At 34.5% G+C, this 16,800-nt stretch overlaps 1 protein-coding gene across 1 annotated transcript; it reads left to right on the plus strand.

Annotated features, from left to right (window-relative positions):
- The first annotated feature begins 13,688 nt into the window (after window positions 1-13,688).
- LOC136232583 (sugar carrier protein C-like) lies at window positions 13,689-16,469 on the plus strand. Its single transcript, XM_066021812.1, has 4 exons — window positions 13,689-13,948; window positions 14,044-14,366; window positions 15,074-15,703; window positions 15,843-16,469. Exons 1-4 carry the CDS (start codon window positions 13,819-13,821, stop codon window positions 16,326-16,328), a joined length of 1,569 nt encoding a protein of 522 aa, XP_065877884.1. The 5' UTR covers window positions 13,689-13,818; the 3' UTR covers window positions 16,329-16,469.
- The last annotated feature ends 331 nt before the right edge of the window (window positions 16,470-16,800 follow it).

A 16,800-nucleotide genomic window follows, 5' to 3' on the forward strand; every position in this document is an offset into this window, starting at 1 on the left:
CTGACATAGTTCTGTTCTCTAATGATCAAGATCAACACTTACCACAGACATCATAATCATATTATGTTGAAACCGATAAGGGCAATTTCAAATATTATGATTGAACTTAATGATGTTGGTCATAAATTGACCAATAAGTAGAAGGTTCAAATTGTTATCCGTTCCTTACCTAATAATTGGGGGCATACCAAGATGCATCTAACATATATAAAGCATCAAGACTTTTGATGATGTTGCTAGCCACCTCAAACTTGTCTACGATCAAGGTAAGAAGCATAAGCCCTTCAACAATAAAAGTAAGGAACATGCTAAATAAGCATAATAATATGACACAAAAAGGGGAACAAGAGGTCCAAGAATAGAAAATTGAACATTCCACGAGTAAAATGATTCAAATGCCTTCAAGGGGTATTAAGAAAAATATCATAAGTTTGTTTCTTAGATACATTTGATTAACTTATAAGTGAATACAATATATATGTATCAAGTATTGTTCTATTAACTCACTGGATCCAACCATCTATAGATTGTTGGTTCAGGTATCATGGACCCCATGAGAAAGAATCACGATTTTTTCATCGAGTTCCAGCTAATCCTAGCCGAATCAAGAAAAATATATATGAACAATAACTCGAGAGTTGAAATGCAAGAGATCAGAACATGTAGATTAGTTTTACATGGTGGTTAAACCTCCTCCCATATTATATCATATCCGTTCTCAAGATTCGAACGAATTCATTTTCTGTTATGTTTATATTGAACTTAGGATTCAAACATTCTCTCAAGGATAATATATCTAAGGTTGTGTTTAGAAGAGTACATTTCATGATTCTAGTTATACTTTAGATGGTTAAACTGATTACACGTTGACGAATATCTTTTATCGATAAAAACATATTATAAATAATTAATAAAAAATAGCTTACGTATATAAATATCTTTTATCGATGAAAACATATTTTAATCGAATCAAGTTTTATCAAAATTGCCTCATTTTTTTGGAATTTTTACAATAATTTTCACAATTACTGAATATTTTATACCATTTACTATAATTTTAAATTTTTTAGAATATTTTAAAAAAATACTCCGATAATTCAAAATTTAAATAAAAATATCCAGAAAATCAGAAACATTTGGTAGACAGGAACCTCCAAGAAAGTATACCCCACATGCACCACGTGGCACGTGCAAATTGGGGGTACCTGTTGACGTGTCACACAACTGATCAATTACTACGTGGCACGTGGTGCCAATGCGATAGACCTCTGTCTAGCACGTGCCTTATGTAGGTGGCGTCTAGGCCATATACCGCTCTTGCTTGCTCCATTTGTATTAGAAAAATTTTGATATAGTATTTTTGAGGACCTCGGACACGTTGGTGAGGTCCGTTTGTTCATATGACAAGAAGAAGTTCGGTTTTGAGATACACATACCCACTGTCAAGACTTAAACTTATTCCAATTCGAAAATTAAAGCTCTTAATCGTAAAATACAATCTATTTCGGCGATTGTAGCCATATTTTCATGAAAATCAGTCTTAATAATACATGTTTATTTTAAATAAAATACTAATTTAATCCTTTCATTAATTATTATTATTATTAAAAAAACATATCAAATTTTAACTCGTAGATTAAAATGACAAAATACAAAATATGTGGCTCCCATACCAATGTTTGATTTAATCATATATAAGTTCGAATGAATAAACGGGTAATCAAGTTACCTATTGTAGCGCAGATAACTCACGTAGTTTGCAGCGGAGGAAATCAAAATATGATTTGTATTACCGGTCACACAATTCTTATGCAAAACGACTTTGAAATGATAGGCAAGAAATCCACGAACTAAATGCATACTTATTTGAGAGATGAAATACAAGCAGGCTCTTGTGTATTTTGAGAGGGAGCTCAAACCTCTGTTTACAGACTTAAAAGTATGACTCTTAATTCTTTCATTTGGATAAGATGCTAATTTACACCACGAATTCTAATTACAAAAGATTAAGCTAGGTAGGGGTTTGGTAGGAATAAGGGTATCTTATCTTCACAAAAATACCTTAAATTTTACCCAATCCGTAATTTAATCTTAATCTAATTATCATAAAATTTTATGTGATTTGTTTCAGTCACAAAAACTCCGCCTGTGAGGGTCACTCGGTGGCCTTTACAGCCGGTCCCAAGCCCGGACAAAGGAGGAGGGTTGCGGTAGGTTTGTGGCGGCCAGCGTAAAACTTAGCCACATCTTATGACATGAACCATAATATAAATACCGTTGGGGCGTTCCCTACTCAGCGACGCGCTGCACTTCCTAGACCCGGGTGTAGTGATAATGTGCAAGGGTTGCTAGGTCGTCGTCCCGAAGCGGCGCGCCACCCCAGGACCCGGGGGTGGTGTCAAATATGCAAGGGTTGCGGGTAAATAAGCTAGTCCACGGTAATGGTAGGGGTAGGGGTAAGGGTAGTAGGTTACGCTTTGGGACATGGAACATAGGTTCTTTGACAGGAAGATTAGCTGAAATTGTAGATGTTATGAAGAGGAGGAGAATAAATATATTATGCCTACAAGAAACCAAGTGGGTTGGAGCCAAGGCTAGAGAGATAGCTCCTTGGGGTTATAAGCTTTGGTACTCAGGAAAGGATAAGGGTAGAAATGGAGTAGGTATTCTTATTGATAGGGAGTATATTGATGAGGTAGTAGCGGTGTCTAGGAAGAGCGATAGAATTATGAGTGTTAAGCTAGTGATAGGGGATGAGGTTGTGAATGTCATTAGTGCATATGCGCCACAAATAGGATTAGATGTGTCTATAAGACAAGTTTTTTGGGATGACTTAGAGGAAGTGGTGCAACAGGTTCCTAGGGATGAAAAAATGGTACTAGGGGGTGATCTCAATGGACACGTGGGTTCTAGGCGAGATGGGTTTGAGAGTGTTCATGGAGGGTATGGTTTTGGAGATAAGAATGAAGCAGGAAATGATATTTTGGAATTCGCATCAGCCTATGACTTGAGTATCATGAACACATGGTTTATGAAGAGAACATCTCACTTAGTGACTTATCGGAGTGGCGGTAATGCGAGCCAAATTGACTTCTTCTTAGTAAGGAGTGCTTGGAGAAAGAGTTATATTGATTGTAAGGTGCTCCCTGGTGAGAGTACGACAACCCAACATAGAGTAGTGGTGCTAGATTTTCGAAGTAGGAAATGTATAAGAAAACAAACACCTCAAGTAGAGACTAAGATTAAGTGGTGGAAATTGCAAGGGGAGAATCAACAAAAATTTGTGGATGAGATGACCAAAAAAGATATTTGCACTTGCAATATGGATTCAGATATAGATTCGATATGGAATAAGATGGAGCATAGTATAAGGGAAGTAGCGAAGGAAGTTCTAGGGGAATCTAAAGGTAGCATGCCACCGGGTAAGGACACATCTTGGTGGACAGAAGAAGTACGACAAGCAGTAAAGAGTAAGAGAGAATCCTATAAACTATTGGGGAAATGTAGGAGTGACGAGAACTACGAAAAATACAAAGAGGCTAAAAGGGAAGTAAAGAAGGTCATACGAGATGCTAGAGCAAAGGTGAATCGGGATCTGTATACAAGATTGGATACGAAAGAAGGGGAAAGAGACATATATAGAATTGCTCGGATGAGAGATAGGAAGACGCGAGATCTCGAAAAAGTTAAATGTGTGAAGGATGTGGACCAGAAAGTCCTAGTTGGAGATAAGGATATCAAGGAACGATGGAGGTCCTATTTTGATGACTTATTTAATGGAGATCGCCAACAAGATGTTGGAGATATAAGTATCCATCACGATATGATAAATCATGAATGCCTGCGGAGAATTCAAAAGGGTGAAGTCAAAATGGCATTAAGTAAGATGAAGTTGAAGAAAGCAGTAGGACCTGATGGCATCCCTATTGAGATTTGGAGATGTTTGGGAGAAAGAGGAATCGAATGGTTGACGACGTTCTTCAACAAAATTTGGAGAAACAATAAGATGCCATCAGAATGGAGGAAAAGTACCTTAATCCCTTTGTATAAGAACAAAGGCGATGTCCAAGATTGTGCCAACTATCGGGGAATCAAATTAATGAGTCACACTATGAAACTTTGGGAGCGAGTGATTGAACAAAGGCTAAGGAGGACGGTGAAGATCTCGGAAAACCAGTTTGGCTTTATGCCGGGAAGATCAACTATGGAAGCCATCCATCTAATGAGACAATTAATGGAGCACTATCGAAATAAGAAGAAAGACTTGCATATGGTTTTCATTGACTTGGAGAAAGCATATGATAAGGTACCAAGGGAAGTACTTTGGTGGGCCTTGATAAGGAAAGGCATTTCGTGGAAATATATTGACATCATAAAGGACATGTATGAGGGAGTATGCACGAGTGTACGTACTAGTGTTGGGAAGACTGAAGAGTTTCCTATTACGATTGGAGTGCATCAAGGTTCCGCACTAAGCCCATTTCTTTTTGCCATCATTATGGATGAACTAACAAGTTCACTTCAAGATGGTATACCATGGTGCATGCTGTTTGCAGATGATATTGTGTTGGTTGATGAGACGAAAGAAGGAGTGGAGATGAAGTTGGAACTATGGAGGCAAACTCTAGAATCTAGAGGCTTTAAGTTGAGTCGAAGTAAGACAGAATATTTGGAGTGTAAGTTTAGCGGCCGTAGGAGTAGGGAGGCAGGGACAATCACCCTAGATGGGAGAGTTGTTCAGGCCTCGGATTGCTTCCGGTATTTAGGATCTATTATCCAAACGGATGGAGAAGTAGATGGAGATGTTGCTCATAGGATTAAAGCTGGTTGGTCGAAGTGGAAGAGTGCTACGGGTTTCCTTTGTGATCCCGGCATGCCTAATAGATTGAAGGGAAAATTCTACCGGACGGCAATTAGACCAGCATTGTTATATAGTAAGGAGTGTTGGGCAGTGAAACACTGCAACATCCATAAGATGTCGGTGGCGGAGATGCGTATGTTGAGATGGATGTATGGTCACACGAGAAAGGACCGGGTGCGTAATGAAATAATTAGGACAAAAGTAGGGGTCACATCTATTGAGAATAAAATGAGAGAAAACCGACTAAGGTGGTTTGGCAATGTGAGACGTAGAACGCTTGATGCGCCGGTTAGGAGAACCGAAGAGTGGCAAAGGGATGTAGTGGTGAGGGGTAGGGGAAGACCTAAGCAAACTTGGAGGAGGGTGATCGAGAGTGATATGAGTTTATTGGGAATTGAGGAAAATATGGTAGTGGATAGGACGGAGTGGACGGAGCGAATCTGTGTCGCTGACACGACTTGATTTTCACGGTTTTATATGATGGTTCATATTAGCCGACCCCGAATCATTTCGGGACTAAGGCTTTGTTGTTGTTGTTGTTGTTGTTTCAGTCACAAACAAGAGTTTTTATATTAAGCACCTGGTATTTCATGTCACTCGGATGACCCCCAATTCACATTTGGACACGTGTATTGTGACCCCACGTAATAATTAAAATAGTGGAACCTCTTATAATATGGTGAGTTCATGTTACACGTGTCAAGATATGTATAAGAGGTCCTCCGAGTGATATGGAAAACCGGGTGTTTTTAATAATTTGCCGATCCGAATATTAATTTCAACAAACTTAATCAAATTATTTTTTCAATAATTTTTTTTTTATTGGGACCTACTCAATTAAGAAAAATGAGAAAAATAAGATTTTTCTTTTTTTAGATTCTAGAAAGGAATCCTGAGTTTTTTGTGCGATAAAAATTGAAATATTTAGTTTATTTTAATGTCACTTTTCAATCAAACTGTATTTTTCTGGTAGTTCAGGAATACCGACAGGAAAACTCTTTTGGAAAACCTTCCCCACAATTGTCATCACTACATTATTTCATCATCTTTCACCCAATATTACCCCTCTTTTCCTTTCTAAATTACCCTATTTGCCACTTTTCTTGCTGCATTTTGTGATTAATTAAGAGTACCTTCATCCAAACTTCATTTTAGATATTAAATTGGGCTAATTACAAATCTAGCCCAACTAAAATGGTCCATTTACATCTAACTCACTTTGCTTCAATATCACCAAATTAGACACTTTCATCCACTTTGGAGAAAAATACCCTTATTTCAATTCATCTTCTTTCTCAGATTCTGAACGTCTTTCTCGTCATCCCAAACGGACGAAAAGACGGTGGTTTATAGAGAGAAGAGATTTTGTTTCGTTCAACCTTTGAATAAGTGTTTGCGGAAGAGGATTAGGAAGGAAATCTTAAAAAATAAGAAAGAAAAAAAAATCTAACAATTGAACTGCTGTGATGTCGCATTGGTGACGAATTCGTCGCAAATGCGACAAGATTTGTCGCATTTGCGACGAAATGCGAAAGCAAGTTGTCGCATTTGCGACGAAATGCGACAGCTTTTGTCGCATTTTCGAAAAAATGCGAAAGCAGTTGTCGCATTTGCGACAAAATGCGACAGCGATTGTTGCATTGTGAAGTGGTGTCGCATTTGTGACGAAATGCGATAAATTCGTCATAAATGCGACAACAATGGAGGAAATTGACGGAAAATGGTGGAAAATAGAGGAAATTGAAACAATACCATTACAGATGAAGAAAGAGACAAGACTAGCAAGAAAAACATGTATATAAGCTAAAAACATACCATTTCTACGGGAAATTGAACATAATACTTCAATAATCACTAACGATTGGTATCAGAAATTGAAGAACATGAACCGAAGAAGAAGAAAAAGAAGAAAAAAAGAAGAAGAACCAATCGAAGAAGAAGAAAGAAGAAGAAGAATCGAACGAAGAAGAAGATTCGATCGAAGAAGAAAGAAGAATAAGAATCGATCGAAGAATAAGAACGGATCGAATAGAAATATGGGTATTCTTGTCCTAAGTGGATGAAAGTGTCTAATTTGGTGATATTGAAGCAACGTGGGTTAGATATGTAAATGGACCCTTTTAATTGGGCTAGATTTGTAATTAGCCCTATTAAATTTCGTCATTTAATTTAGTATTTATAGTTAACAATACGTGTGGGCATTATAGGATCACACTTACCAAAAAGTCATTAACTTTTAATTGATTGTACTATAAATAATAAGTTGAAGAATTAAATTAAGGTTTAATACACAAATAACCTCCTGAATTTGTGCAAATATTGCAACTGCTCCTTTGAATTTTCAATTGTAACAACTTATTCTTTAAACTTGTCCCATTGTAAAACATAACCCCAAATTATTGATATGCACTGCAATTGAAGAAACACGTGAAATACAAAAACTGCAACGCTCGTGGAGTATGATAATCAGAACTTTGGCGCTCGTTTTTACGATTGCTTCAAGTACAGAGTAAAAAGAATCCCAATTTAAGGTTATGTTTTACAATTGGACAAGTTTAAGGGGTAAGTTATTACAATTGAAAGTTGGAAGGGGCAGTTGCAACATTTGGATAAGTTCAGGGGTTATTTGTATATTAGGACTTAAATTAATATCAAAAAAAAATATTTTAAGGTAAATTGACCATTTTTTTTATATACATATATCCTTTAAAATTGTTCACAAGGATAAAAAAATAATTAATTATGCTTAAAAAATAAAATATTAATTAAATTATTAAAATGACCTATTTACCTTTTATATTTCTCTTCTAAAATTTTACTTTTTATACTAAAATTCTGTATATTTTTACCTATTACAGCTTAATTATAATATAAATATAGAATATTTCAAAAAAATATATAAATACAGAAAAATTTAAAAAATAATATAAGGTATATATGAAACATTATGTAAAAAAGAATAAATTAATTAAAAAACTAAAACGATATATTTTTTAAATTAATTATGTCTTTTCACATGAGAAATGATGAAACGGTTGAATTCGAATTCCAGATCTGATACAAGGATATATAGGATAAATTACATCCATAATCAATACTTTTATTATAATCTTTAAACTTCAAAACCAAATATTAAATATTATAGTCCGTGAATTTCACACTTTACTAATATAATGACCTTTTTCAACATTGATCACGTCAAAATGACCAATAACAATCTCAAAATAAAAAAAAAATCATGAATTAAAGTTGTGTAAAAGTCTGATCTTGGCATGCTATCAAAACAGATTCTCGCGTGCTTTAAGGTCCCAGATTGCCTCTCCAATCGGTCCTTTCGGCTTGGAATATATTTTCTATGAAACCATCGATTTTAATATTTCAAATCACAATTTTGGATATTTTTTCTCTAAACAACCATTTTTTTTTCTAAGCCAAACATTTAAATAATCCCAAAATAGAAAAATTTAAGACTTAAAATCACTCAGAATATCATTTCTGCCCGTTCTATAACGTGAGGTTTATTGGAGTGACCAACTTTAAAAAGAATCATTATATTAGTAAAAATATAAATTTGAGAAGCTATAATGTTCAGTTTTGAAGTTCAAAAGTAATAATGAAAATAAATGCAAAGTTTAAGGATCATGAATCTAATTTAACCAGGATATACAATCTTATCTATACAGATATAAATAGACATTCTAATTCCATACCTTTTTAATGTATTATCTGTATATAAATGTTAAATTATGAATTAAAAAGGAAAAAGGAAACACGGGGCACTAAATTTCCAATTTGGGACTTTAAATTTCTTACAATTAATCTGGACAGTTGGATCCAGACATCCAAGTAATAAGGATAAGAACAAAACATAACATTAATTACAACCTAAGAAAATCACAAAACAAACAGATTTGATAAAATTAAAATTAAGAAAGTTATATTGCTTTCACATGGTATTAAAACTTTATGCATAAAGGACTTGAAAGTCACGTTATGTTCGATGATATGTACATACCATTATCCAATTATCCATAACGTTTTTATCAGAAAATAAAAATTAGGTGATGAGGCAACGTATTTGCTTAGTCAGCATGATGAGTATTACTGACGTGTAAAATATCAGTTTCCTAATCTGAAAACGGAGCTTTCACACCGACTCCTAATCGGTTTCCTAATAGGATTATTACAGTGAATTAAAGAGTTGTAATTAAGTGGAGAGAGAGAGTAGTAATTACATATTTGGATAATGTTTGACTATTCATAGTCCGACCCGCAACTTGAGGTTAGTTGGTTGGATTGGATGAACTTTAAATTATTGTCCTAGTTCAATTCGAGATTCTTTTCTTCTTCTTTTAAATTTCGGTAATATGTCAATGTAAAAAGTAGTACTATATATTATAAAAAATATGTTTTTTCTAAAGAAAGAAATATATATATATATATATTCATAATTTAAACCTTAAACTTTTACGTGTTTTACTATTGAGTTTTAACTTTAATTTTATAATATTTCATTCCAAATAATTATCAAACATTATCTTAATGTTTATAATATTAAGTGCACATTTGTTTTTAAAAAGTACTGGATTAGAATTAACAACAACAAACATTAAATAGCTATAATAACAAACAATAGATATAAACTGTAAAATATTAATTTTTATTTGGCTCTTTTGTGGAAAATTACGGACGTACTAGAGAATTATAGTATTCTCGAACTATGGAATAAAATTGAGTGTGCCTAAATAACTTCTAATTATCAAACGATTGAATGGAATAAAGAGACCGTAAAATTCCAAAGATTCGATTATCAAAACGATACCGACCTTACAGAAATGGTTGAACAACAAATAAAATAAAAATTGTACGGGAAATAAATGGACTTTGGATCTGGAAATTGAAACTAAAGCAACAATTGAGAATTCTAAAGATGCTGAAGTCTAAGAATAATTTGCTAGAGTTTTTGCTTGGATTTGTTGAGTTGGTTGATTGGGCTTATTTCATCGTGATTCCTTCCATTTATAAATGTTGGAGGTAACTTTCTGCTTGCTTCCACTAATCCACGTTCTCCACCACATTGAGTAACCTCCACTTTAACTTCCATGATGGATTGATACGTACACTTTCTGATTGTTCCTGCTTTTTAATTGGCTCACGAAAACACGTTAAAATATTAGCTGGCACTTGGTTCCCCTATGTTTACTTTAAGTTCCCTCTGATGTCCATTATAGGAAGTTGATTTCCCATGAGGTACACTACATGATTTCCCATATGTTTACTTTAAGTCCCCCCTGATGTCCGCTATAGGAAGTTGGTTTCCCACGAGGTACACTATGATTTCCCATGAGGTACACTACATGGTTTCCCCTAAGGTACACCGTCTAGGAAGTTGGTACAGTATTTTAGATGTTTCTTTTAAGGAAAACTGAGGTTCACTCTAGGAAATCCTAAGTGAACGATGTACTAGGAAAATATGAAAAGTTTCCTAAACAGGCCTTTTAAGAAAAAGTTTCCTTAAATGTTCTTTTAAGAAAAAGTTTCCTAAAAAGAAAAGTTTATCCCATGAAAAAGAGTAAACCAGAGTATGCAATAAAAAAAAACTTTATTTTTGGTGCAAACAATTGCCCCCCTCAAGCATAAATTTGAGGAACGTAAATTTCATGCTTGATTCTTCAAAAGCCGTGGTGTCAGCTTTTAAAAGTGTTGCATGATAACTCTTTAGGTGACACAAAATATATAGGTCGTGGAGTCAGCCTTTGTATCACCTTCATACTAATATCTCATTTCCTCAATCAGAGGAATTCTCACCAGCCTCAACTTCAACTCGCCGACTTGACATCTCATCGCTGCTTCATTTTTTTCTTGGCTTATGAAACTCAAAGTGGCCAACTTGACGGAGTGCATAAGCATATAGTTTCAATACAACTTCTCGGATGACCTCCATAGTACCTGAGGGAACCTGTTGAGGGATGTCAATTCTTCTGGTGAGCATAAGGCACATGAGGAAATCCAGTGCTTCTTCCATTTCCTCTATAGTTGCCCCCCATCTCTCCAATGATATGGTGGCCTCCTGCCTCCTCGTGATATGAAGCTGTATAGGAGGTAGGATTAGTGTTCTCAAAACATTGAGGAGCATGTGACTTACTAGAATTTTCTTGGCCTGCAAAAGTAGCGGCCTTCTTTGAGACAACATCCTCCCTCAAAGGTGGAATCTGATACTTCTCAACGATGGACACACCACATCCTTCATTGGACTCTAAGGAGCCTTGAGGAATATGGTTTCCTCCACTCTTGATGCCCCCTGGTTGCGATAGCTTCAGGAGTATCTTATCCATCTTCTGATTCATATCGCTCCTTAGAGCTTCCAGATTCTTTTCAATGGAATTGAAATGTCTCTGCAAGAATTGTGAACTTTGGATCTCTGCAGAGATCCATGATTGTCCTCTGGAATTAACAACATTTTTAGCTTCAATTCGTTTCATCATATGTGGATCATTGCCTGTTGCCATAATCTCTTATTCTTTAGAGTTGGCTGCTACAGGATCTTTGTTGCTCTTATCACTTTTCTTCGGCGGCATTATGATTGAGTCCTACTGGGCGTGCCAATTTTTGTTTGGCTCTTTTGTGGAAAATTGCGGGCGTGCCAGAGAATTATAGTATTCTCGAACTATGGAATAAAATTGAGTGCGCCTAAATAACTTCTAATTATCAAACGATTGAATGGAATAAAAAGATCGTAAAATTCCAAAGATTCGATTATCAAAACGATACCGACCTTACAGAAATGGTTGAACAACAAATAAAATAAAAATTGTACGGGAAATAAATGGACTTTGGATCTGGAAATTGAAACTAAAGCAACAATTGAGAATTCTAAAGATGTTGAAGTCTAAGGATAATTTGCTAGAGTTTTTGCTTGGGTTTGTTGAGTTGGTTGATTGGGCTTATTTCATCGTGATTCCTTCCATTTATAAATGTTGGAGGTAACTTCCTGCTTGCTTCCACTAATCCACGTTCTCCACCACATTGAGTAACCTCCACTTTAACTTCCATGATGGATTGATACGTACACTTTCTGATTGTTCCTGCTTTTTAATTGGCTCACGAAAACACGTTAAAATATTAGCTGGCACTTGGTTCCCCTATGTTTACTTTAAGTTCCCCTGATGTCCACTATAGGAAGTTGATTTCCCATGAGGTACACTATGATTTCCCATGAGGTACACTACATGATTTCTCCTATGTTTACTTTAAGTCCCCCCTAATGTCCACTATAGGAAGTTGATTTCCCATGAGGTATACTATGATTTTCCATGAGGTACACTACATGATTTCCCATATGTTTACTTTAAGTCCCCCTCTGATGTCCACTATAGGAAGTTGATTTCCCATGAGGTACACTATGATTTCCCATGAGGTACACTACATGATTTCCCATATGTTTACTTTAAGTCCCCCCTGATGTCCGCTATAGGAAGTTGGTTTCCCACGAGGTACACTATGATTTCCCATGAGGTACACTACATGGTTTCCCCTAAGGTACACCGTCTAGGAAGTTGGTACAGTATTTTAGATGTTTCTTTTGAGGAAAACTGAGGTTCACTCTAGGAAATCCTAAGTGAACGATGTACTAGGAAAATATGAAAAGTTTCATAAACAGGCCTTTTAAGAAAAAGTTTCCTAAAATGTTCTTTTAAGAAAAAGTTTCCTAAAAAGAAAAGTTTATCCCATGAAAAAGAGTAAACCAGAGTATGCAATAAAAAAAACTTTATTTTTGGTGCAAATAATTATATTAAGTTTATAATTAGGTGATATAACTCTTTCCTTCTAATTAATCTATTTCTTAAATGTGACCGTCGTTTCGTTTGGTTTTAATGTCGGATGGCTAAATCCGATTTATAATGTTATAATATTAGTATATATAAAGTACAAAAATGTATTTAATGTTACAATTCTTTAGTAACATATATATATATATATGAAAAAAAAAATTTAATGTTTTAAAGAAAAAAGTATCTCTACATCTATTCTTAAAGTATGAAAAACATATTTTTTTTAAATCAATTTTTATATAATTGATGTGTAATGTTGGATGAAATACTTGTATCTTTAACAATATTTGAAATTGTAACAATTTGTCAATATTAGAATTAAAATTGTATCATTTTAAACGTTAAAAGTAAAATTATCTCTTGATGTCCTACGAGGCTAGCTTTAACGGTAATTAGCTAATGTTTAGAGTTAGACGTTCCAAATTCAAACCTTAGAGAGATAATGAGTAAAAAATTGATTTGGATATTAGTCCAATCTCCTATCTAAAAAAAAAAAAAAAGTAAAACTTCTTCTGAAATTTCAGATGTTGCATGCAATTTTTTTAAAGAAATGCTCTTGTATAAAGCAAAAAATCAAATATTTAAAATTTTAATTACCAAAAATTGAGTAAAAATAATATTTTTCAAGCAAAATTACTAATTATACTCTTATAATCAAGCAAATCATTCTCAATAAAAAAACAAAATTAATCCATTTAATCTTTTTTTATGCATCGAGATCGTATACTGTCGCACTTTCTACATACTCTTAGGGCTGATGCTACTCTTAATTACCAGTTTTTTTTTTTTACATCTTATTCCTTAAAAAAAGTTTAATATGTATGAATTATAAAGTAAAGGGTATTAATTGAATAAAATTGAAATTAAAGGACACAATAATTTTTAACCGATATATACCTTTATATTTTTAAAATAATTTAATCGATTTATACTTATTTTAAATCCTACAAGTAATAGCAGAAGTTCAAAATTCTTCTATAAATACACTAAACCAAGCTTCTCAATTATCTCTATCTCTTCTCTCTCGCTCTCTTCAAAGTCCCACCTTTTCCTTTGTTTCTTTTAATCACCCGTTTCGTTTCCGTTTCTACACAAGAAACTCCGGCGAAGAAACCAACACCAAAAATGCCTGCCGTCGGTATTGCCGTCACTAATGGGAAGGAATATCCGGGGAATCTTACACCTTTTGTTCTCGTAACATGCATCGTCGCAGCCATGGGCGGCCTGATCTTCGGTTACGACATCGGAATTTCAGGTAATAAAAAAAAAATTAAAAGTTTGAATCTTTTTTCTGTATATATATTCAAGATTGTATTTTTAATTTTTTAAATATGGGTTCTTTTTTTATAGGTGGAGTTACATCCATGGATCCCTTCTTACAGAAGTTTTTTCCGTCGGTATTCCGTCAGAAAAACGACGACGCATCGACGAATCAGTACTGTCAATACGACAGTCAGACACTGACGATGTTCACTTCGTCACTTTACTTGGCTGCTTTATTATCTTCGCTTGTCGCTTCGACAGTAACCCGAAAATTCGGGAGGAAACTTTCCATGCTTTTTGGAGGTGTTCTCTTCTTTGCCGGAGCACTTTTAAATGGCCTTGCCCAAAAAGTCTGGATGTTGATTGTCGGAAGAATTTTGCTCGGTTTCGGTATCGGTTTCGCTAATCAGGTACCTAAACTTTTCTGTTCGGTCTGATTTCAGGTCTCTATTGATCTCAGTCTACAGTAGAATTTAGTACTTTTCTGTTTGGTCTGATTTTGAGTTTGTACTGGTCTCAGTCTACAGTAGAATTTAATACTTTTATGTTTGGTCTGATTTTGGGCTTTTCCTGATCTCGGTCTATAGTAGAATTTATCGTATTTTAAGAATTTTTATTTTCTGTTTTGTGGGTTTTTTTTATATTTGATATAAATTCAGGTTTTGCTTCAGATCTCTTGTTTCTGAGACAAGAAATTGCAATGTGTTTGGTTACTGAGAAAATTGGGGAAAAAAACAGAATAAAAATCATAACTTTGGCAGTCAAAGTTGTGATTTTTAATAAAATAAGAAATGACAGCATTTTTTTTAAAAAATAAACAATAAAGTTGTAATCTTTACTCGTTTTCTTGTGTGATATTCAAAATAAAAATTAACCCTTTATTTTGTTTTCCTCTATGTGACGTATAAAATTCACTACTTGATGCAACAGCTTTGCTTAAAAAATTAATTTCCTTAGTTTGATTTCACAATCAATTAATTAAAAACAACACCTGATTTGAATTTTTGAATCGATCCCATCAATATGTGGTCCTTGAGAGAGATTGCTGTTTCATAAATTGTACTATTATATAATCGAGTTTTTGTTTCAGAAATTTACGATTTTCCCTTACTTACAGGCTGTGCCGCTCTACCTATCTGAAATGGCACCGTACAGATACAGAGGGGCTCTAAACATTGGTTTCCAATTATCAATCACAATCGGAATCTTAATCGCGAACATTCTAAACTATTTTTTCGCCAAAATCGACGGCGGATGGGGATGGAGACTGAGTCTAGGAGGAGCAATGGTTCCTGCTATAATAATTACTGTTGGATCATTAGTCCTTCCTGACACAGCAAACTCAATGATCGAACGTGGTGATCATGAAAAGGCTAAAACCCAATTGAGAAGAGTTCGTGGAGTCGAGGATGTTGACGAAGAATTTGATGATCTAGTTATGGCTAGTCAAGAATCTATGAAAGTAGAACATCCGTGGAGGAACTTATTGCAGAGGAAATACAGACCTCATTTAACAATGGCTATTGCTATTCCATTTTTTCAACAACTGACTGGGATTAATGTGATTATGTTTTATGCTCCTGTTTTGTTTGATACAATTGGGTTCGGAAGTAAAGCTGCTCTTATGTCTGCTGTTATTACTGGTGTTGTTAATGTTGGTGCTACTATCGTTTCTATCTACGGTGTTGATAAGTGGGGGAGACGACGTCTTTTCTTGGAGGGTGGTGTTCAGATGTTGATTTGTCAGGTAAAGTTTCTATCTTTTTTCATTTCCCAATTTAGGTACGATCTCTTTTAATTTGGGTTGTAGAGTTAAATTGACCTAGAGACTGTTTGATTTATCTACTGTTTGTTGCTGTATACTAATGAAAATAAATTTTGTGCAGATAATAGTAGCAGCATGTATCGGAGCTAAATTTGGAGTAGATGGGACTCCGGGAGATTTGCCGAGGTGGTACGCAATAGTTGTGGTGCTTTTCATTTGTGCCTACGTAGCTGGATTTGCGTGGTCTTGGGGTCCTCTCGGCTGGCTAGTGCCAAGTGAAATTTTCCCACTCGAAATCCGATCAGCAGCTCAAAGTGTGAATGTCTCGGTCAACATGTTCTTCACTTTCGTGGTGGCTCAGATTTTCCTGACAATGCTTTGTCACTTAAAATTCGGGCTGTTCTTGGTGTTTGCTTTCTTTGTTTGCGTTATGTCGGTGTTCGTGTTCTTTTTCTTGCCCGAGACAAAAGGAATCCCGATTGAAGAAATGGGACAGGTGTGGAGATCTCATTGGTTTTGGTCTAGATATGTTGAAGATGAAGCCGAATATGCTAATCGGAAGATCGAAATGGGCAAAGCCGGACGACAAGTTCCGAAGACTGTTTGAGCTCAAGCTGAACTTTTTTTTTAATTAGCAGTACATATTATTCATTTTATTTCAAGTCTACAAGTAATTAGTTTTATGATTTTTTTAAAACAATGGGATTATCAATCGGTTTATATATATAATTTTCATTTTTAAGTCTTATATCCTTTTTTATTTAAAACATTGATTAATTTTTAATTATTCAATATATAAAATTAAAAATTAAACATTTAAGTCAAAATTGAAAAAATAATGACTATTCTTGTTTGGAAATCTTTTTTTTATTTCAATAACTTTATTTCATTTCATGATTACTTGTATGAAATATGAATCATGTGGTTGAAAATTGGACCAAATAAGTGAAAAGAAGAAGAAAAAACTTATGGTTGATTCATCTTTTATTCAATAATTGCAACTTTGTGGCATCATGTTTTCAGACATTAGGGGAAAAAAATCAACTCTTAATAAATTAATAATCCATTGTTAACCAAAA

The sequence above is a fragment of the Euphorbia lathyris genome, chromosome 6, assembly GCF_963576675.1.
Source record: "Euphorbia lathyris chromosome 6, ddEupLath1.1, whole genome shotgun sequence".
Lineage (NCBI taxonomy): Eukaryota > Viridiplantae > Streptophyta > Magnoliopsida > Malpighiales > Euphorbiaceae > Euphorbia > Euphorbia lathyris.